This window comes from Corvus kubaryi, unplaced genomic scaffold (genome assembly GCF_017639235.1).
Source record: "Corvus kubaryi isolate FWS band 111438036 unplaced genomic scaffold, C.kubaryi_AGA036_p1.0 134, whole genome shotgun sequence".
Taxonomy (NCBI): Eukaryota; Metazoa; Chordata; class Aves; order Passeriformes; family Corvidae; genus Corvus; species Corvus kubaryi.
This window is the reverse complement of record NW_024580668.1, coordinates 7,627,811-7,649,707: the sequence shown is the minus strand read 5'-3', so window position 1 is coordinate 7,649,707 and position 21,897 is coordinate 7,627,811. Positions and strand designations below refer to the sequence as shown.

General features: G+C 50.8%; 1 protein-coding gene across 1 annotated transcript in view; it reads left to right on the top strand.

Annotated features, from left to right (window-relative positions):
• Positions 1–21,897, top strand: part of NOL4L (nucleolar protein 4 like) — a 68,668-nt gene that overhangs the window by 19,349 nt on the left and 27,422 nt on the right. Inside the window, exons 2-4 of the mRNA XM_042048457.1 lie at positions 3,344–3,499; positions 7,101–7,212; positions 11,798–11,907. Of these exons, the coding sequence (XP_041904391.1) occupies positions 3,344–3,499; positions 7,101–7,212; positions 11,798–11,907 (378 nt within the window). The remainder of the gene's footprint in view (positions 1–3,343; positions 3,500–7,100; positions 7,213–11,797; positions 11,908–21,897) is intronic.

Genomic DNA, 21,897 nt, shown 5'->3' with positions numbered 1-21,897 from the left:
CGTGGGGCCCCGCTACCTGCCGGCGGGCCCCAGCCCGGCCCGGGCGGGGGGGCTCGCCCGGCCCTGCCTCCCTCCTCGCCGCGGCAGATGTCACCCCGCGCCGCCACTCGGGGCTGCCCGGGCGCTCCCCGTCCCCTCCCGCCGCACCGCCCCCGTCCCGGGCCGGGCGGAGGCCGAGCGTGCCCGGGGCGGCTGCCGAGAACAAAGGTGCCGGGGCTCGGCGCTGGCAGCGCCATGGTCGGTCCCCGGCCCTGGGAAGCGCTGCCCGGCCCGTGCCGCAGCCGGGACAGCGCTGCCTGAAATGGCTGTCGCCGCCCGGGGCCGGGCACGGGAGGGGACCTCGGCCCGCAGAGGCACCTCCCGACGCTGATTCGCGGGTGCTGGAGGTGGCCGGGGTCGGAGGGATGGAGCAGGGACAGAGGAGATGCAGGGGCAGCGAGGCCCAGGAGGGTGGTCCCAGGGCAGAGGGTCCCGGGGGTACGGGCGCTGAGAGATGTGGAACTAGAGGAGATGGGGAAGACAAAGGACACTGGGGAGGAAAAAGACCTGATGGAGAAGAGGAGGTGAGAGGAGAGAGTGCTCACAGCTCTGGGAAGGTGGGGAGGACGAGAGGAAAGGGAGGGTAAGAACTGTGGGGCACGGTACACGGGGACAGAGAAGGAGAGACTGGGAAGGGGGAGAGACAGACCGGTGCTGGGCAAATATAGGGGAAAGGAGGATGACTGGAATGTGGCAAAGGGACTCCTCAGCGCCTGAAATGCCACTCATTTCCAAGCACCTATGTCAGGGCTGAGCTTTGCTCCTGAAATCTTTTACTCCTTGTGGGGCAGGTGACTTCTAATAAAGCCCCAGCACCAGGACAGGGTAAAAGCATCCCTTCTTCCCATTCTCCTTCCCAACTGAATTTTTATTGCTATTTAAACCTGAGGGGTTTTAAGCCTTTCTGAGATATTATGGGCTCTGACTCATGCCTTGAATACTGGTGAGCAATGCTGGGTGTGGAAGGAGGAACCCGAGGGGCGTGGGCCCCTCAGAGAGGTACTCTACAGCACACGTGTCCTCTTAAATCCTAGGTCAACATTTGGGTATATTGCCAGATATAAACCTCCCTAATCCTGGAGGCACTGACTTGATACAGCTTCTTATGCCCAGTGGCTTTGATACTGCTTGCATCTCACCTGCTTACCAAAGCTAAATAATCATCACGGGAAGAGCAGTCACAAGGCTGAGGAGGGGATGGAGAGACGCAAGGAGTCAGGGGAGGATCGCTGCAGGGAGTGGGATGCTGAGGAGGCAGCTCCGGCATCCGGCATCCAGCCGGGGTGGAGAGGAAAGCGCTGCTGGGTGTGCAGGGAGGCTGTAGCAATGCCCAGACCCTGAGGTTACCTTCACTGCATTCCTTCTGAAACCGGGGAGGAAACAGGGACCTGCTGGCCGTGCAGGGAGGAGGATATTAGCCGGTTGGAAACTGATTTGCATACACGGTTGGTTACAGCCTTAATTTTGAGGGCTCTGCTTGTTAGATCTGACTGTGCTTTTCCCCTGCTGCATTTTCCTTTGTCCTGTTTCTGTAATTATCCTCATTTCAACCCTGCTCTGAGGATTATTGGTCAGTAGGAAGCCTCCTAATGCCCGCTCCTCCTTGGCAGGGGAATACCCATGCCCTCGATTAAACTGAAACTCTCTGAACAGTGACAGAAGAAATTAGATCTATATTCCTCAAAGACACTCCCTGGGGCGAAGTTTCCCGACCCCCACCACGCAGCGCTGCCACCCTGCCCCTTGTGTTCGCTCTCAATATTCTCTTTGTTACAGCCACCTTCAGACCCGGCTTGGGGCTCCCCGGGGAGGGCAGAGGTGGTTTGTGTTGGAAAATCCTCGTGCCCGTGTCCCGGGTGAGCTCAGCGACCGTCCCGCTGCAGCCTGTGCCCAGGACAGGCAGTCTCTGTTCCGAAATTGGGGTGAGGAGCCAACCCTAATAGGCAGCACCGTACATTAAATGACTGCTCCTCTGAGATGTTGGGTAGCTTTAGCAGAAGGTGGGCCCACAAAGTGATTGATTTTTGAGAGGCTCTTGACTGGTGGCTTAAAGAACAGCATTTATTCAATCTATAGACTGTGTAAGATACACAGAGCCCAACCAAGGACAACACAAACGCAGGTTAGGAGACTGGGTGTTCCCTTTACGTGCAGACCCCTGCCAGACCCTGCCCACAGCTCCCAGCCAGCCTCTGCCTGCCCTCAGGGATGTGTGAATGCACGTGAAAAAGATAGTTTGCAGGTCATTTAGAAGTGCAGGTTGCTGCTTAGCAGCCTGGTGGGTACTCACTGGATAACATCCATGCATTCCCTTTGGAAAGGAGGCCTTAAAGGGATGTTTATATATATATATATATATATAAAATATTTTTAAATTTTTTTTTTGTCTATGCAAAAATGGCATTTTTTCAAGGAGCAAGCTAAGTGACCTCCCAAAGCCTGGCCCTTTCTCAGTCCCCCTTGCCATTACAGTAGCCAGTGACCACCTCCCACTAACCCTTCCTGCCCTGGTGCTTTGTGCCGAGTGCCGATAGCAGCTGCCGGGTCCCAGAGGCTGCCTCCCCTTCCCACGGCATACCCTGCCAGTGTGAGCTGACACCGTTGGTGCCAGTCAGCTCGGAGGAGCACTGCTCCCCACGCTTCCCACTCCCATCAGTCTGTCACCACTGTCGTGTGGCAGAATTACTGCCTCCTGCTCTCCAGCACATCCGAACACACAAAGAGCTGTGCTGCTGCTGCCAGCGCTCAGCTGCTCTGCGTCTGTGAGAGGGAGGGAGCCTTGGAAAGGTCAGCGCAGGGAAGGAGGGGATGCTGGCTCCTTCCTTTAGGGGCTGTATCCTGGCATCACAGTGAAACCTTGTCCTGCTGGCTGATCCATGTCCACGGGGACTGCAGCCAGCGAGAGTACCTTACATCTCAGGGCTTCCCAGGATGGTTTAGCACCATGTGTAGGTCCAAAGAGCTTCCCCTGCCTGTTCCCCACCTAGCAAAACCACCCCACACTATGGAAATTGAATTTCTTGATCAGTTAAGACTCCACTCTGGACTCTTCCCTTGTTTTTATTCCTGGCCCAATTTCACTGCCAGCTTTAGCAGCACAACAGCAGCAGCCGCCAGTGCCCTGGCTACAGCAGGATCCTCCCTGAAGCGATGTTTAATTTATCCCCCACATCCCCCGTGCCCAAGGCAGCCCGAGGCAGGAGCACCGCCACTCTGCCCCCTCCAACCGCATTAGCCCCGGGCCGATCTCGTCACCCCTGTCACCCATCGCTGACACTAACTCAACTTGCCTGCACTGTTGTAGGGGGCAGATGGACTGTCGGAGCCCGAGGGCATCTCTCTGAAACGCGTGGCTGTGGTGGAAGATTTCTTTGACATCATCTACTCGATGCATGTGGAAAGCTCGTCGGAGCCGGGCAAAGCACCCAAACATGCCGGGCAGAAGAAAACCTACCGAGCGGTGAGAGTCCCCCCGTGCCCCGGGCAGGGAGGGCACTGGAGCGGAGGGGCTGCGGGAGGGAGAGTCCCTCGGGAATGGGGATGACAGGGCAGGTAGAAGCAGAGCCACTGACGGGAGGCAGAGGCGAGGCAGAGCCCAGTGTGCCTGTGCGGAGAGGCGTGAGGAAGGAGGGGTTTAGAGGCAGAGCAGCTGTGCTCGGGGAATCCGGGCTGCAGCGGCAGCACAGCGCGGCTGCTGGGAGAGGAGAGAGCAAGGGAATCATACAAAGGCACTGTGCATGTCTGAAGGGAAAAGGAAGAGAAATCCTCAGTATTAGTGATGGACGAGAGAATGTTTGTCCGGTGCCTTGCATGCTCCAGGTCATCTGCCTCCCTGTCTCCCTCAGCCAGAGGCAAATGTCTCGCGTGGGGCCTTGAAGGTCAGGAGCAGCAGAAAGGGGGACTGGGGCATGGCCGTGGCCTTCCCCTCCTCTCCAGCCCATCCTGGGTTTCCTCAGTTACAAAATGGAGGTAGGCACCAAGCAAAGTCTTGTCTTGGCTCTATGGATGCCAAGAACCAGCTCTATCCACCCTGAAACACCACTCTAGTTAGGTCAGGAATAATTTAGCTTGAAGTGCGCTTCTCCAGGGAGCCTGCTGTTTCTCTTGACTCTGCACAGCCCTTTGATGCAAACATTTGGGCTCTCCTTTTACAAGAAGAGCTGAATTCACTGTCCAAAACCAAGCTGCTCCCTTGAATCCCACAGCCCTAAGGACCAGGTCGCTTAGAGACAGGAGTGGCTTGCTGGCAGCTCATCTCTCTGGTGTATACAATGTCTCAGAGAGGTCTGTGCAGGCTGCCCTTGTCTCTGTGATGATGCCTGAGGTTCTGCACAGCTCAGTGTGCTGCCAGAGTCAGCACAGGGTTGGAGTCTGTCCTGCCTGCCTATGTCCGTGCTCCATCCACACTGTGGTGCTGGCAGTGCTGGTGAGGCAGCCCAGTGCCCTGCAGCCTCCCACATATGGTGGGAGTCCCCAGGGAGCAGGGCTGTGCACACAGAGCTCATGGCATCGCTCCCTGCCCTGAGCACTCGAGTCCTGCCTGTGGCAGAGCATGGGGCCAGGGCACACACTGACCCTCCCTGGCTGGGGGCAAGCGACCTCTCTATGGTCCAGGGGGGGCAGCCCCACCAGCATGACCACAATTCAAAAACTTTCTGCTCATTTCCCCAGCAGACCACTCCGACCCTCCCCTAATTCCTTCAATTCATCTCTCTGGAGGACTAATCTGTGCCCTGCACAGCCCCAGGGGAGCAGGCTGGATCCGTCTGTTTTCCCAGGCCTGCTCACAGCAGTCAGAGAGCTTCACGCTCCACCCCTCATCTCCCTCTTGAGCTGAGATCATCACATTAGCAGCGTGTATCCCCTCCTGACCTGGCAGGACGCTGCTGGCTGGGCTGCCCAGCCTCGCTCCTGCCCTCACTCCTGCCCTTGCTCCCCGGAGCGCCTTTGTAGCCTGAGCTGGAAGGTGAAATGGTGCAGAGCACGCGCCACGCCTGGCACGGGTGCACAAAGGGACGCTGCTGGGTGGCCAGTTGGGAGGCTCCAGGGTCCTCTGCCTCCTTCTCCCTGCTCCCTTTCCCCACCGCTTCTGATTAGAGACACTGGAGAGTTTGCCCTTGTCCATGACCTCCGGAGGGAGGCAATCAGAAAGGGAGTTTGGATGGGAGATAACTCATCAAGGAAGCAGTCTGCTCTGCAGAGCGTCAAATCAGCTGAGAAATAACAACTGTATCACTAAAATTAGCTGAACATTTGCAGCAGAGACTGTGGGCTTGCTGGAGCAAAAGAGGCAGGGAGATGGCTGAGCCCGGCGGGCAGCACGCGGGGACGGTTCCCTGCCTGTGCCACCACACCACGGCTGCCACCAGCAATTTCCAGGCCCCTCATTCCAGCGTTTCTGCGGGAATCCCTTGTGCTTGTGCATCGATAAATATCCCACAGAGGCGAAGACTGAGCTGGCATCCGCTCGGCCACAACAGAGCTCGCTGGGGCTGCAGCTAAATAGGAGGAGAATCCCATGAGGACCAGGCACTGCAGCCTCCATTTGAGCGCTGGGACAAGGTCCCCGCCTGAACTTTCCACCCATCTGGCATTCTGTGCGTGTGGAAAGCCCGGGCTCTGCTGCCGCGCAGTGGAGATGGATGAGGCTCCCTCCCACCGCAGCGGCCGGGCACGGCGCTGCCTCAGCCGTGATCCTGCAAAGCCACTGCCCCTGCCCCGCTGCTCTGCTTCTAGAACAACACCCCCCCAGGGTGGAAAAATGCTTGGAATTTAGGTATTTCTGTATTTAACGTGGATTTATATAATTTAGGTATTATTTGTTAACTACATAAGGTAGGAGGACGATGCCCACCGGGCAGAGGAGGGGGATCAGGACATCCTGGGCTGTCCTCCCAGCTCAGCCCCATCACCAGCCCTCACCCACGAGGTGTCTGATTGCAGCCCCACTTCCCGTCCTGAGCCCCACTTCTGCCGGGCTCACAGCCCCGAGGACTGGCACAAACAATTGAATTTCTGTCTGCTTTATGACCCCACTTGTAAGTGCTGTGACCCCTGTGGGGGTCACGGCCCCTGGTTTGGGAACCGCCGTGCTCGGACAAGTCACTTAGACCAAACAGGATGGGTGATTAAGCATAGGAACCAGCCCAAAGTAAGAGGTGGGCTCTCCACCTTTTAATGCCTTCCAATTAAGACCAGATGTCTTCCTGGATGATGTTTTAGGCAAACCACAGGCCACTGGGCTGCAGGAGAACCTGGGTGAAGTTTTGTGACTTGTGCTACACAGGTCAGACTCCAAGATTTGATGGTCTTTTATGGCCTTAAAGAAGTCTACGTTAAAATTGACTCATTCCTTCTCCAAATAACCTAGTCTTGATCTTTAGAAATACCGTAAAATTACCGCTGGCAGGAATTAATTACAATAACAGGACTCTGGGATTGCCAGGCACCTTCTGTGGGTGCTTAGGTCTGGATCTAGTGTTTAACTTGAAGCATCCAAGTTTTAAATATTTATCCTTAGCTTTTGCTCATCTGTAAAATACATATCCCACAAAGGTACAGGAGACTTAATTCACTACTGTTTGGAAAAATGTTTTCAATTCCCTAGATAAAATATGTCACAGAAGTGCAAAGTATTATTAACAGTAATTGATTGTCATTGTGGGAAAAAGTGACCTGCCCTTACAAAAGATTAATGGATTCTTCAGGTTACTGGTGTGATGGTAATTAACAATGCAAACAGAGCTGGCGAGGCCTTACTTTCGCATTTGATTCTTACACGTTCATAGCTTTGCTCTTCCCAGACTCCAAGGGGGAATGGGAGGGCGTTTCTGGGAAGGTGTGGCTATGCAGGGATACCAAAGGTCTGTTCATTTGTGTCTTGGTGCCTCTCTGGCACACCAGTTACCCTCCCAAAGTGTTCCCCCACCAACAGCTGCTCTGGAGGGAGGGATTTAGGACTGGAGGGAATAACATGTGGCTACGAGCTGTGCCCGTGGTCCCCACGCTCTCTGCCCCTTTCTTCCTCTCCCAGGACATACAGCTGTCTGTTGTTTCCCCAGATTGCAGAGACCTATGCTTTCCTCCCGAGAGAGGCTGTGACCAGGTTCCTGATGAGCTGTACCGAGTGCCAGAAGAGGATGCATTTTAACTCCAACGGCCTGGAGCCCAAAGGTAAAGGCGAGTGACTTCTGCCAGCAGAGCTGACACTGCATTTTGTACCAGCACAGTGCCACTGACAGCTGCCAGATACTGTCCTGCCCAGGAGATATATATTAACCTAAAGGTTTTCCTAACCTGGACTGTTTTTCATCTTAGAGCCAAGCTGAAATAATTGCTTAAACCTGCTTCTTTCAGCTTAGGGAGCAGAAGCAGCCTGGCCTTCTTTCAGAGCTTCCCCAGTGCCATCCAAAACATGGGTCAAAAATACCACAGATATGGCTGCAATCAACCCATGATCATGTGTGGGTGGAAACTTCAATGTCTAAAAAAAAAACCATAAAGTTTTTCCCTGGAACTAGTAATATTGTATTGAAAGACACAGAATATGTCTGAATAGCTGAAGTTTCTGATAAAGAAGCAATTTACACTGATTAATAGATAAGCATGTGATCCTGAGTTTGATAATGGTAAATGTTTTGGCAATCACAGTTACACTCTGCCTGTGTACACACACACAATTAGTGTGGCCACTGAGGTGGTTGACTCGTTACAGTTCGTTTGTAGACAGGTCCAATCTGCAGCTCCTTAGGTCTAAGAGAGAGCAGGAGTGGGAAGAAGATGGGACCAGGTTCTCTTCCAGGTTAAATGTTTGTCTGGTTTTTTTCTGAATTACAAACTTGTTTTTGTGATCAAGTGCAAAGAATCAAAATGATGTTGGTTTCCCCCATTAAAATTGCTTCTTAAAAAAAAACCTAAGCAAACTGCAGGGAGTTGGTCTGTTTCAAAAGTGTCAAGGCAAACTGGCTCATTTGGCAGCTCTTACCAAGAAGGGAAGCAGAATTTAAGAAACAAAAGGCCCAACAATAGAGAATTTCTAGTATTAGATACTGATTGCCAACTGTTTACTGCTGAGAGCAGAGCTGTGGACATCCCAGAGGTTTGGTGTAAGTGGATTACATGCCATCTATCCAAAGGTAGTGACTGAAATGCTTTTTACTCATTACATTTCTTAAAAACTCTCAAAAACTCTCCCAAATAACTCCATGTGAATTCTATTAGTTGAAGCTCCATTACTACAGCCCTTCCCACTCTGCCAGCTAAGGGCCTGATCCCTCTTTCCAATTACATCAAGAAAAGTTCTGGCCTTTGGCCTTGCTGGGAGCAAACCTGACCTTCACACTGATTGCACTGCATCCATCACGGGTGATGTTCCAAGCTCTGCAGCTGCAGCAGCCAGCTCAGTGGATGAGAAGGGTGATGGGATGAGTCAGGCCAACAGGGATGTCACTTGTTGGCTTCACCCACACCAGGACACCTTCCTAAATGCCTGGCAGTAGCCAAGCTGCCAGTTCCAGAGCTTGGAATCCTGTTTCAGGAGGCAGCTGATGAAAAGGGTTGTTGTTCCTTCACAGATTCACAGACTGGTTTGGTTTGGAAGGAACCTTAAAGTCCATCTCATTCCAACTCCCTGCTGTGGGCAGGGACACCTTCCATTAGATCAGGTTGCTCAAAGCCCTGTCCAACCTGGTCTTCCTTCAGGGGCTTCCACCCACCCACCATCTTGCATCTCCCGTGCCTCTCCCAGAAACACACACCCATCCCAGTTCAGAGGCAGCTCCGGGAACACCCGGTTCTGGATATCCCCTGCGGTGTGGTCCTAGCTGTGGGAACCATGATCAGGGTTAACATCCATCTGTCCTGAATAAATTTATAAATTAATATCAATTATTGATTATTTTCATAAAGCTTCTCCCCTTAGCAGTTCTCTTAAAAATAAATCAATCAGGAATACAAAGGATCCCACAGGTAAAAAGTCTTACTTACCCTCCAGGAATGAAAGGACAGAAGTGCTTCTTTGCCTGAATTGCACCTAAATAGTGACTAAGTACATGTGAAAATGCATTGAGTAGATTAGATAAGGTTACTTTTACTGGGGAAGGGTGTCTGATTTCACTAACACATATTCAGGAATTTATCAGGAGCAAATCACCTAAAGAAACCACTGGGGTCATAGAAGAATTACTGAGGTGTGTGCACATGCATACACACATACAAGCATATACAGGTAAAGTTTAACTCAGTAAGATGACAAAATTTGAGTAATTCCCATCTCTTCCTACTTCTCTGGTATGTGAACAAATCTGAGCACATTTAATTTGTGATCACAAAAATCCCTAATTAAACATATCTGACATCAAACCCTGCAGGGCACCCACATCATTCATAAAAGCAAATTGTCTTGCTTGTGGGAAAGTTTGAACATCACTGGACTTCACTGGGATCTCTTTACAGTGTTATCAAATTAGGAGTAATTCCAGTGGAGTGATAAAAATGTGGAGCTGGGATCAAAACCACTTCTGCTTATTCCATCTGTGTGTCCACCATGTGGGGCATGTGATAGAGATAACTGAAAAATGAGCTAAAGGATTCCAGGAGCTTCCTCTTGTGACATAGGATGTGAGGGTTGTTCCCGTGGAGGCCCCCAGGCCTTTTAAAACAAAGGTTTTCTTTCTTTTCCAGATAACTTAGAGAAAAAAAAAAAAAAGGTTTGGTTTCTTGGGCTCAAACCCTTATGTGTTGCAGTTGCCTGAATTCACAGTGAATATGCGGCCTCTAATGGGATTGTTCCAAATTTACATCAGGATGGTTTCAGGCATAATCTAAGCACTAAAAGATCACTTACCCCCTCTTCCTCCCATCTGAAGTTGCTGAGCTGCTCCTGTTCAGCTTCATTCATCTCTGCAGCGCTGAGCAGTGGAGCGGGGAATGGCAGGAGAGCAACTTATCATCCTCAGAGATCTGAAACACTCACCTCATCCATGCCTGTGCTTCAGGAGAGAGCAGCTCTATCTGTGTTACTCTTAGCAAATGCTTTCCTCAACTCTTAGGGACTCAGCCAGCTGGGGAAGGTGGCAGGTTTTGTTTCTTTGGAAAGCTCCCCTTGCACTGGGATTTTGGCATCTTTTCATCACAGCACAGCATCCTTGCACAGCAGAATAAGGGTTTATTTGGGGTGTTTAATATATAGAGACAGAAGTGCTCCTAATCTGTAGGTCAAAGCATGACAGAGACTGCTGACATACAGCCATGAGAAAAGATGGAGGAATCAGTTTACAAGGTTCCTAAAAGCTTTGGACCTTCATATTTGGGCAAGTTGATGGCTTGAATGGCACTAGCCACCCTTCCCTGCACCCACAGGCAGGAATGCTCCATCTCCCCAGGAATGGACTAGATGAACCTGGGAAAAAAGCACTGTATTTCCGTGGACCCTATCAATGACTTGACAGAGAATGTTTGCAAAAATCTTTGTGATGTTTAAGTCAATTACAGACAGTTTTGGAGTAAGGTAATTTCTTAATCAGACATGATAGATGTGGTGTTTCCAGAGGTGTGGAGCATCTTCAGGTCTGCTGAGTTTCGACAGGATTTTTTGACACTCAGCATTTCTGAGAAGCAGGCCCATTAGAATTGGGTTGATGGCTTTTCTGAGGTGCTGTAAAACATTTGGTGAAGGCTCTTTTTCAAGGGACTCTGTCACACGTGCCTGTGAAACCAGTGACCCCATAAAATGCAAGCCAGCCAGGGAGATTCAGAACCAGGAATGGAAACCTCCCAGCATCATTTCACCTTCAGCTCCTGGGAATCCTTCTTCCCCTGTTGTTGCTTAAGCTCCCTGTCTAGTGGAAACCACACATCCCTTCAGCATGTGCTGGAAGGCTGGATTAATTCTCCAAATTCTCAGATTCTCTTGCATCTACCTGTGCTGACGGCAAAGAAATCTTGCTTGTAGCCATCAGCCATCCCTGTGAACAACGGCAGCTTTCCTCTTGGACAAACCCACTGCATGACCCTGCAAATTTAGTGTTAGAACAGATCATTCCAGCAGCCTTCATGTTCTATGTCCTGCAGGATCCACAGTGGTGGGCAGAGCTGACAAATCTTTGAGAATTCAGAGTAATCACTGAGAATTTGCGTCGTGGGGACTCTTGGCCTGGCCAGACAGAGCAATTTGCAGGAGCATCCAAACCTGGAGCCATCTCTAGAGCTCATGTGATGTAGCCAGAGGAATCAACAGGAACAATTTAAATTAAAGATCTCTAAAATTAAGTTTGTGTTTTAATGAGGATGTTAAAAATAATCTTCATCACCAGATAGAGATACTTAATACGTTGCCTTAATGTTAACTCCTACCTGAGGGAATCCCAGCAAAATTGGCAAGACTTTGCAATGCTGAAGCAAACTGCGAACAGATCCTTGTTCATCACCCCCTGCATAAATCCCATGTGCATGGAAGTGCTTCTGAGGCTTCAGCAAGACTCAGTTTCTTCTTCAAGTTTGGGGGACGCTGAAAAATTATACATTATGTGTTGGTTTTCTCACAGGTGACAGCAATGCTTGTTTTCTTTTTTTTTTTCCAAAGACAACATCTGTTCCTGTAATTATGTTCTTGGTGGGGTCATGTTCTTAGAGGAACCTTCTCTCAGTGGATGGCAGCTCTTTCCAGGGATTTGAAGTTCTCCTGAATACCCCTGTGTAACAGTTATGAGAACATACTGCAGGTCCCTCATCTAAGTAAAGCTTTTCCTCTGTTCTTCAGAGAGTGAGCCACCTTCCTCCTTGGTTTCTGGGATCATTGACTACAACATGCCCCTCACCTCGACTTACCTGAAGCAGATGAAGCTGCGGGTGATGAATTCACAGGAGCAGGTGAGTGACGCGCCGGGATCTGCCTGTGCCGAGGAGCTGAACAGAGCAACGGTGCCGGGCACATTGATTCTGGGAGGATATTTTTGGGAATGGCTGGTTTGTCCAAGCTGGTTGGGCTCTGACCAAGCACAGCAAGTGCTGGGGCATGGAAGTTGGGGGGCAGCGCATCCTGGATCTCCTGGCTCAGGGGAAGCAAACTGGGCTGCTTCAGAGGCGTGTCAGTAGAGAGAGGCAGAGGGGGGGTTGATTAAGTTATTGCTTCTAACAGTCTGCTTGGTCTTCAGACATACGGTTCTTCTAAAAAATTGTTTTAAAAATAAATATGGCAAGTGGTAATTTGTTTATCTCCCACTGATGTCTGGGAGCTTTAGCAGATGGGGTCTGAAGGCCAGACCTGGCTTTGGTTGCTCTGGGGCTCTCTTAAACTGCTCAGCAACATGAGGGGGTTCAGCTGCAGCCGCTCTGCTCCCACGTCAAAGTGGGACACGACACCGTTGTTTGGTGACAGTGTTAAGCCACTGGATTTTGCTTTGGGGATGTATGGGGCACCCTGCCACAGGATTATACCCAGGCTGTGCAATTTTCTGAAGTTCTGCAGCTGCAGAATTAGCTATGGGAACCTCTGTGCACCATGGAAACAGTCTATAAAAAGAAAAGTATGTTTTACTTGCTCCCCACAATCTGCACTGGAAGCCAGTGCTGGATTTTCTTTCCAGCACACTGAAACCTGAACCTGATTTCACACATTGCTGCCAGTGGCAAGATGTGACAGCATTTGCATGGTGCTGTGGTGGAAAACATTGCTGGGAGCCTGAGCACCCGATGGGGACTTTTCTCCAACAGCTTCCTGAAGGGATGTGGGTTAGAGCATCACTGCCAGGGTGTAAACTGCCAAGTGTGGGTTTGCTGGAGGGATACCGAGCTCCTCCATCACTTCTATTGTGAAACCTTCTTACTGGAGGACAAAATGGCATCTGGTGGGAAGCACTTCTGTGTCTCAGAGCTTTTTCCTTTGCGCTTGTTTGGCACTTGAGTGAGTTTCAGGATTTGTTTTAGGTTTTGAAAGGTGAAAGGCTGATGTGCCAGGTTTTGTGCTCATGATGGGTCGGGCAGTAGAACTGTGGACAATTTGGGGAGCAGCTGGGCTGAACTGGACTAGGCTGAACTGGGCTGGGGACATGGAGTGTGTGCCCCTTTGTGCCGTCTAATGGCTACTTTGAGACCACTTCTGGGTAAATAGGCCAACATGTTCCAACCACCTTTGGGTTGTGCAGTGTTTGCTGGATCTTGGTGCAGCTCCTGGCAGAGTGGCATGGTGTGGCAGATGCTGCAATGCTGTTCTTCCCCAAGGTCAGGGACTCAGGGGCCATGAAAGCTGGCTGTGCTTTTCAGCATTTGAGGTGGTTGTTTCAAGTTAGGTTTGCTGCATATAGAGGACTGAGTGGTTTGACTTGTCACCATTTATGCATTTTCAGCCAGTTCCTCTTGGCTCTGAAGCTGCTCAAGGGAAGTGTGCTACAAAGCTTCATTGAACTCCTGTACCCAGTTTCTACAGGTAGAAAACTGGCCTTGCAGTTTGATCTTATTCCCAGGATAAACAAACCACCCAGAAGCTGGCAGGTTTTAGTAGTGGATCTTGAGTTTTGGAGCTGCCTGCTTAGGGATGCTTGTTTTGAGAACTTTGGTTGGTAAATTAGAGTTTATACCCTGAATTTTGGTGCAGCAGTTTGCACTGGAACTGTCACTAGATCGATACAAAGTGCTGCTAGCACGAATACTCCTGAAGCTTGCAGGGATTGGAATAGAAGCGTATGTCATGCGGGAACAAAAAGGGACCAGCTGAGGGAACCAGCAGTTGTTGGTTTAGATCATAAATCAAATGGTTTGATGTTATTCCCTGCCTCTAAAGTTTTCCTTCTCCCGTGCTCCTGCTGTTACATTGCAGCGCAGCTTTCGAAGCTTTTCAAGCCGTAGCAGCCAAGGGAAAAACCTGTTTGGAAGAAGTAAAATTTGCTGTTCGCTGTGTTACTGAAACTGATTCCTGAGAGCAAAATAACAAAAGATCAGTGCTATTGCTCAGACTTCTAAAGCATTAAAACTTTCCATCATGACAAAAGTCTGGAGAGGATTCAGATGGTTGGACTTGCTGGATTTGAGTGCTGTCCCTTCTGACATGGGACATTCCCCAGCTTCCCCTGGGGAATCAATAGAATTATTTAGGTTGAAAAGATCTTCAAGATCACTGAGTCCAACCGCTCCCCCAGCACTGCCAAGCCCACCACTAAACCATGTCCCCAAGTGCTACATCTGCACGGCTTAAATCCCTCCTGGGATGGTGGGCAGCCTGTTCCAGGGCTGGAAAACTCCTTTGGTGAAGAAATTTTTCCTAATATCCAACCTAAACCTCCTTTGGTGCAACTTGAGTGAAAACAAGTGCCACACTCCTGAGACAGCTGTGGCTGGACCTGGAGCTGCTAATACTGACGCTACCTGAAGAAAATGTGTGTAATAATGCCAATAACAGGGGTCAGTTCCCTCCACAAGCATTCCCCTGATAATTTTATTCTTCTTCATACTTTGCACTGGAAAGGCAACAGTGCCATCCTTTATTCCTGGAGGAACCTGGCAGTCTGTGTGGAGCATAGCCCATGGAACATAGGCTGTGTGACACAGGCTGCTGCTCTCCCTTCCCCAGGCTTTGGGTTAGGGTTGCACAGTTCAGGTGTTGCAGCTTTTGGAGTTCCAGGTGTTTGCCAACTGAAGGAGCCCTCTAAAGACAGTAGAAATAATTCTGACTTTTACGCAAATGCAAAACAGGCAGAAAATACAACCTGCTTTTAAAATTTGCACTACACAGATACCCCCTGCAAGGTTTTTATCTACCAGCATGTCCAGGCTGCTCTTGCTGAGCACTGCCATCGTGCTACTTTGCTGCCTTCCTCTCACTAACATTTGATGGTGTTAATAGAAATAAATTAAGCAATGGACTCGTGTTTCCCTTGGCTTTGGCCAAAAGCAATTATTTGTATGCAGCAGCACCAGGAGAAACTCGCTTCACTTGGGGTAACAATGAGTGAATTTATGCCAAAGTGGCCTTTTAACTTCATTATTCAGGGGGAAAAAAAAAAGTGCTTGTAAGTGTAATCTATTAGTGCTGCTAAGCACATCAGTATTAGGGCACCAGTGTCTCCAGAAGGAAGCACAGCCAGAAGAACCTTAAAGAAAGCATTTTATCTCTGCTTAGGGACAAAAAACTGTCAGAAGAGAAGCTCTTTACGTGGTTGCTCACGAAATGAAGAGTTGCCACAGAATATATTTCTGTATCTTTATTGGAGTCAGAACATCTGTTCTGGCACAGCAGAAAACAGCAGAGACCCGTGTTGTTTATATTGGGTTCAGTAGGACATGCAGGTTCTTCTGGAGTGGGAATCTTCCTTTATCCCCATTTTTTACCAGTTCTCACATGTGTAATCAGGCCCCTTACCCTTTCCAGAGTGCTGAATACCATTTCATGGTATCTACCAAGGCATTAAAGCATCTCTGGACTGCTGACCTTCCCAATCTAGCAGCAAAAAGGAATGAAAAGAAGATATTTGATATTTATCTATAATGATCCACCTCATTATCAAATGCTAAATACTAGCATTTTTAAATGATTGGTTATTCTACTGCGGTCATTTTTCAGACAGTCTTTTCTGTGTTACTCAACCTCAGCTTTGGATTTATTTTTTATGCTGCTGTTGGGCAGGGTTTCCACTGGTGACAGGAGGAATAGAAAGACTTTAAGAGGACAAATCCCACCACTGAAATTCCACCTTCTCTCTCTCTCTGCTCCAGAGTTGTTGCTGCTACCTTGGCAGAAACAGTCCAGGGCCGAGTAACCAGGTTTAAATGATACAGAAACATTTTCAAAGATTGCTTCAGTGGCTGCTGGCAGAAGGTCACGCAATCAGTGAATGGCAGGAGCTGCTCTTGGATGGGAAATAAGAAGAGTGTTCTTCTTGTTGCTATGGCTTTGCTGCACTGACTTGTAAGTGTTTGAGAGGGACAGAGCCTTGTCCTGCACCATCACACATTTCATCCATCCAGTAATTTCCTTGTAAGCCTGGAGTGTGTGATGGTGCGTGGATGTGAGATGGTTTTCAGAACTCTATTTCAAGCAGTGTTTTAGCTCAGAAAGATGGATAATCCTGGAAGGGGGGCTCAGGGGCTTAAATCTCACTGATGTACATGGGGTTGGTCTTGTCTGGTGCTGGTGAGGATCAAGCCTCTGCAGGATTCGAGAGCTCATGGAGCCTCATGACCAGAGGCTGGTTGGCAATGTGAATTCCTCCTCCTTCCACTCTCCTTCTTCCCTGGTCTACATTACTGTGCTTGCTCACTTCAGTGTCTCAGAGGCTCTGAGAGCAGCTAAGATGCATCTTCCCCTGGCAGCTCACTTGCTTCCTTCTGTTTTGGAGCCATCTCCAGGCGGTCCTGGGGGTGCAGAAGGCAGGGAGGGGAGCCTGCAGCCACAGAGGAGGGCACACTGGGTTTTTATGTTCAGTCTGTAAGTTCAGTAGTGAGAACTGCAGACATCTCATTTCACATAGTCCAGAGACCAGGAGGCAGAGCTGGCAGCTGCTGGGCGAGCCCTGGGACCTGGGTTTAGCTGTCTGAGTATTTCATGAAGGCATCCTGAAGAAAAGCCGTGTGTATTGACAGAGGTGAAGAAGGCAGAAGCAGGCAGTACTTGAAAGGAAGTGGGATGATGTGTTTGCATCACATGAGGATGATAAGGTACTTCCCAGTCCATTAAAGAGGGTGTTAAACATCTCCGGGAATAAATACCTCTAGATCAACTTGACGAGATAACTCTCATCCAAGAGGCTTTGTCTTGGTTTGAGAAGATCTTTGTTTCCTGCTGCTAATTTTTACGTCGTTTTTGAGCACTAGAGAAGTTGCCTAAACGCACCTTTAGGCACAGAAGGGACCGCTGGCCGGAGGCACAGGGAGACACTGAGTTAGAAACAGATTTCCTCGCTGCTCGGCGGGCTCGGCAGCACAGCCCTCTAGTGGGGACAGAGCTTCTGCCGCCGGGAGCCGGCTTTGCCTGGGAAACTTCGGATCTGCTCTTAACGACAGAGTTAGTCCAGGCAAAGCCAGGTCCAGCTGTCACACCAGCGTTCTTTACTGGCAAAGATGCTTTAGCAAAACTTTCATCCTTGGCCTAATGGCTCACGAGATGCAGAAGGTCAGATGACCAATCCATTTAGCCGGGTTTCACCCTGGTGTGAATGGGTTGCTTTCAGTGAAGAGCAGCTCATTTTTGTTACTGGGAATTAACTCTGACGTTCCCACCTAGTAAGAACTTGGGAGCTTTTATTTCCAGTGTGGATCTGTCAGTACTTTTCCCAGTGTTCCAGGTGAGCTCTGTGTTTGTTCAGTGTGATGTGTGCTGTGAGCAAACTGTGGGAATGACGTGGGCTGGCTGGGGTCGGTCCTGCCACGGCAGCTCTTGTCTTCAAGTGAGAAGTGATGCCAAGGCTCTGACTCTTTGCTGTTTTGGGGCTAATCATGCTATTTTCTAATAAGAAAGGAGGTGGCATTGCCTGTTCCCAGTGGTGCTGGGGACAATTCACCCCCCTGAACTACTCAGGTGTATTTAGTTGCTGCATGTGACAGCTCCAGTCCGTTCTCGTTCCCCACTCTCTCTTCACTTCCCTGTGGTGTTGTACAGCTCAACTACGGTCCTGAAGGAGTGGCTGGGGGATGTTTAGAATTTTCTCTGGCTCTTGGTGGAGCTGTGGTTGTCATGCAGATCCACCCACGGGGAACTGGGACTGATCACTCTCCACCACACACACCTATCCTGGTGCCCATTATCTGGTCTCAGAAGCCTGCTAGAGCCAAGCTGCATGAGCTTGTGTCTGGGAACACTGAATAAGTAGGGCCAGAAGCCACACTACCTCTCTTTAACTCCTCATTTCTTCCCAGTACACTCCCTGTTTGGTAAGGAGAGCTGCTGCCCATTCCCTTGTGTGTTAACCAGCATCAAAGGCAGCTGTTCCCAGTAGAACTGGAAACAAGGCTTTGGTTCAGGGCTTGTAAACTGGGGCTGGGAGATATTTCCCCCTATAAAGGGGAAAAAGTAAAGATGTCAACCTCAAAGTGATGAAAACACTATTGCAACATCCGCAGAGTGGATCTCATGGATCCAGTTGCATCTGTCCTGTTCCTGTGGAAAGCTGTGCATGGTGGACTGTTCTGCATCATCTCAAAGCTCAGGTGCTGACGTGCTGTACATTGACTTTGATCAAGTCACACAAATGGTCGTTTCTTAATTGCCTTCTCCCTTTAAAAAGGGGATAATACCTTAGAGAGACTTCTGAGGTCTTGCTCACTAATAAAGCTCTTCAAGAGCTTGGATGGCAACTACTTTGAGAGCGCAAACTGTTATTAATGATTTCCGTTATTACAGAAGATGAAGCTGTGTGGTTCAGCTTTTTAACCTTGAATTGTGTGCTTGCTTTTGTTTCCGCTGCTGTTCAACCTGTGTGGGCAGGTTTGCACCTTGTCTGCTTGCACAGACCCCCTCAGACCTACACCAGGAGCCGTGTGTGTGCAGAAGGAGCTGAGGAGTCAGTTTTACTCACAAGGATGGATTCTGAATTGTGTGGAATGGCTTGAGAATGGCCAAAAATGGGTTTAGTGAGGGTTCTGTTTGTGGTTACTCAATTCTGATTTGGGGGGCCAAGAGATAAGCTCTGAGGGTCATCCTCACTGAACAGAGCGATGCAGACATCACTACCAGGGCTGTTGATTTGGGCTGTGGAAAGGAATGTTAGGGGATCTTTCACCGTCAGGGACCTGTCCCTTCAAACACCCATTTGTACTCCAGAAGAAGATAATTCTATCCACAGAAACAACTCCTTTCCTACTTCTGTATTTGGCAGTGACTGGTGTACCCTGTGAAGTACAGAGCTGTATTTCCTTTCCTTCTCTTGGTCTTGGCTCCTGGGAGAAAAAAACCCCTTTTATTCATACCCATGCCAGATGCTAACTACTGCTGCTTCTAAGGAAGGAGTGACCAGGATGAAGTGGGAATACAGCCCTCAGCCCACAAGGAACCTGGTCTATAATGAAGTTTCCCAAATCTTTACCCTTTTTTTTCCCCCTGACTCTGCTCTGGATGGCAGATAAGGTACAGTGTTGATAAAAGCTGTGTTTACTCCTCATGCCATGCCCTCCTTTGGTCCCTCCAGCCTGAGGTTTCCTTACGGCCCTCACCCCCGAGAGATTCGCATTCCACTGCTTATTCCTCAGCAGAGTTTGATGGTCACGGAGGATCCAATGCAGGAGGTCCCGTTTGTTATTTAACCTACTTTTCAGAGGCACAAGAACATCAAGTGACTTGCACAAGGTCGTCCATGAGTCAGTGACTCCTCTGGCGTGATGGCCAGAGCCTGCAGTCCCTGCTCCCACCACTAGATCCCTGTGCCCACAATCCACAGCACCACAACCATTCAATTAAGCTCCTGCAGCGCCTTAAATGTCGTTTATTCCTGGGTTTGACAGCAGCCCTGGTATTCTTGTGGAGCCTTGCCTTAGGAAATGACAACAGATGAGGTCAGGTCGTCGTTAGCGATGCCCTTGGAAGCATCACTGCATGGTGCTCGGGCAGGCTCTGTGGTGTGGGTGCTGTCACGGCCGGGACATGGCTCTTCCCAGGACCTGCAGCCCAGCTCTGGTGGCATCCAGCAGGACCCTGCTGGACCAACACAGTCGGACAGGGAGCCCCAGGCTCTCTGCATGGGCAGATCTGTGTCCATGTGAAGGGGCTGGCAGGTACCAGAGGTAATGAACACATTGTGAGGAGAGAGGGAAGGAAGCGACTTATAAATAATATATTTGATGTATATTATATATATGATATAGTAACAGCAGCACTGGTTCGTTACGGTGTGCTTTTTTTTAATGTGTAGTCATGTAAGGCACTTACCCCCGTTCCTGACAACTCGATAAATGATTATTACCAATTCTATATCTAATTGCCAGTTATTTCCCCCTAGACAATTTGAATCCGAAAAATACCCACTAGAAAGGCGCTTGGTGGGCAGTTTCCCAGAGCTTCCCTGGCTGTTTCTGGAGGCAGCCCCTCTTCCGCTGGTGAGCCCCACTTCTGCCAGCCTCATGACCCCGTGCGCTGGCACAAACAATTGCATTTCTGTCGGGCTCATGACCCCACTTGTAACAGCGGTGACCCCCCTTGGGGTCAGGACCCCTCTCCTGCACAGGGAACAACTCCTGCCTAGCAGCTCTTGCTGAATGGCTCTTCCTCCCTCACTCCCTGTGTGGACCCGGCTGTTCCACACTAAGTTTGCCGATGTGAAATTTAGGTTAATCCATTTCCAAAGTGGATTAAGCTAACCCACACAAAGGCACTTAGTATAAAATAAGAGTGTCCACATGGTGAGGCAGCACAGAATAGTGCCTGTGCTTCAAACTCACATCCTGATGGGTTTGTGTCTTCTGCAAGCTCACCAAACGGAGGGGCAGGCACTTCGGTCCCAGGGGATGTGCTTTCCCAAATGGCTTTAAGCCGGTCTAGCTTGAAGCCAAAGGAAGTGCAAGGAGTAAACAAAGCCCAGCAATGGGAAGGGGTTAAAGCCCGCTCTGCTGAGGTTCTCGGCAAGGCTCCTGTTCACCTTAAATGGTCAGGATTTTATTTTAGCTTCAGGGAGGAGCAGCAGTCATGGAGCTGGAAGGGAGCACGGAGAAGGCCCTGTGGCTGGGGTCTCACAGCCTGCTGCCCTCCCAGCCATCCGCTTCCTGCGGAAGGCCCCCAGGGCTCCGCTCTCGCCTTTCCGCCCCTGGCTCCATGATCAGCCTGGAGGAGATGGAAATGTAGTACTGAGTGATGCCCATTTTCACCTCTGGTCTCAGATCTTCCTGAGCCACCCTCTTCCCTTGCACGCTTCCCTGGCAGTGAGCTGGTTGACGCTGGAACAGATAACATCATAATTGGACATCCACACTAACAAGCCATAAACCCAAACCTGGCAGTTCCCATCCTGGCTCTGGCACCGTTTCTGGCACCAGCCTACTGCAGGCTCCACACCGAACCGCTACACTTGGTTTATTTCATAAACCATTTCCTTTGTACCATTAAACAGTGAAACATGAGGTGGGCTGGGGAGGGGGATGCTGCAATGTTGGCGCCCATCACTGCGATGGGGATCACTATCCCATCACGGTGATCCCAAACTAGGACAGAGGTCATTGACCCACTGCCCTCGGAGCCCAGCCTGGGAGTGGGTACCAGCCTGGGGGATGCCGGGACCTCCAGCGCTGCCCTGCCAGAGCTGGGGCACAGCATCCCCATTCTCCCGGGGATCTGGCAGCCGGTGCCCTGCCCAGAGCTGTGCTGGGCAAGCTGCTGGTTTTCTAGCAGCCCTGCTCCAGCGTTCCGAGGCTGCGGCGGTGGGTGATGGTGCTGCCGGCAGCGTGGGGTCCTTCTGCTCCCGCGGAGCGAGGGAGAATCATCGGGAACAAAAGGATTCGGCTCCGCGGCACCCACCGCGCGGGGAAGGGGCTGCGAGACCCACCGCGCCCGGGGCTCGCTGTACGGGCCCCGCACTTGCACCCGCGCACGGGCGGACCCAGGGACAGAGCTCCCGGGGCCGTACCGAGCCGGGCGGACAGAGGGTCCCCGGACCGGTCCGTGACGGGCGGCAGCCCCCGGTGCTGTGCTGAGCGGAGGATGCCCGGGCGGGTAGCGGCCCTCCCGGCCGATCCGAACCGATCCGTACCGTGCCCCGGCCGCGCATTCTCGCGCTCTCCAGCAGGCGCCCGGCCCTGGACATTGTCTCCTCCCGGGGAAGGGCCCTCCCGGCCCTCCACAATGTGCTCTTCCAGGCGCAGCTCCGCGCCCCCCGCCGCGCCCGGCCCGGTGCGCCCGCCCCCCGCGGCCCCGCTCCCCTTCCCCCGCCGCCCCCGCCCCCTCCGCCC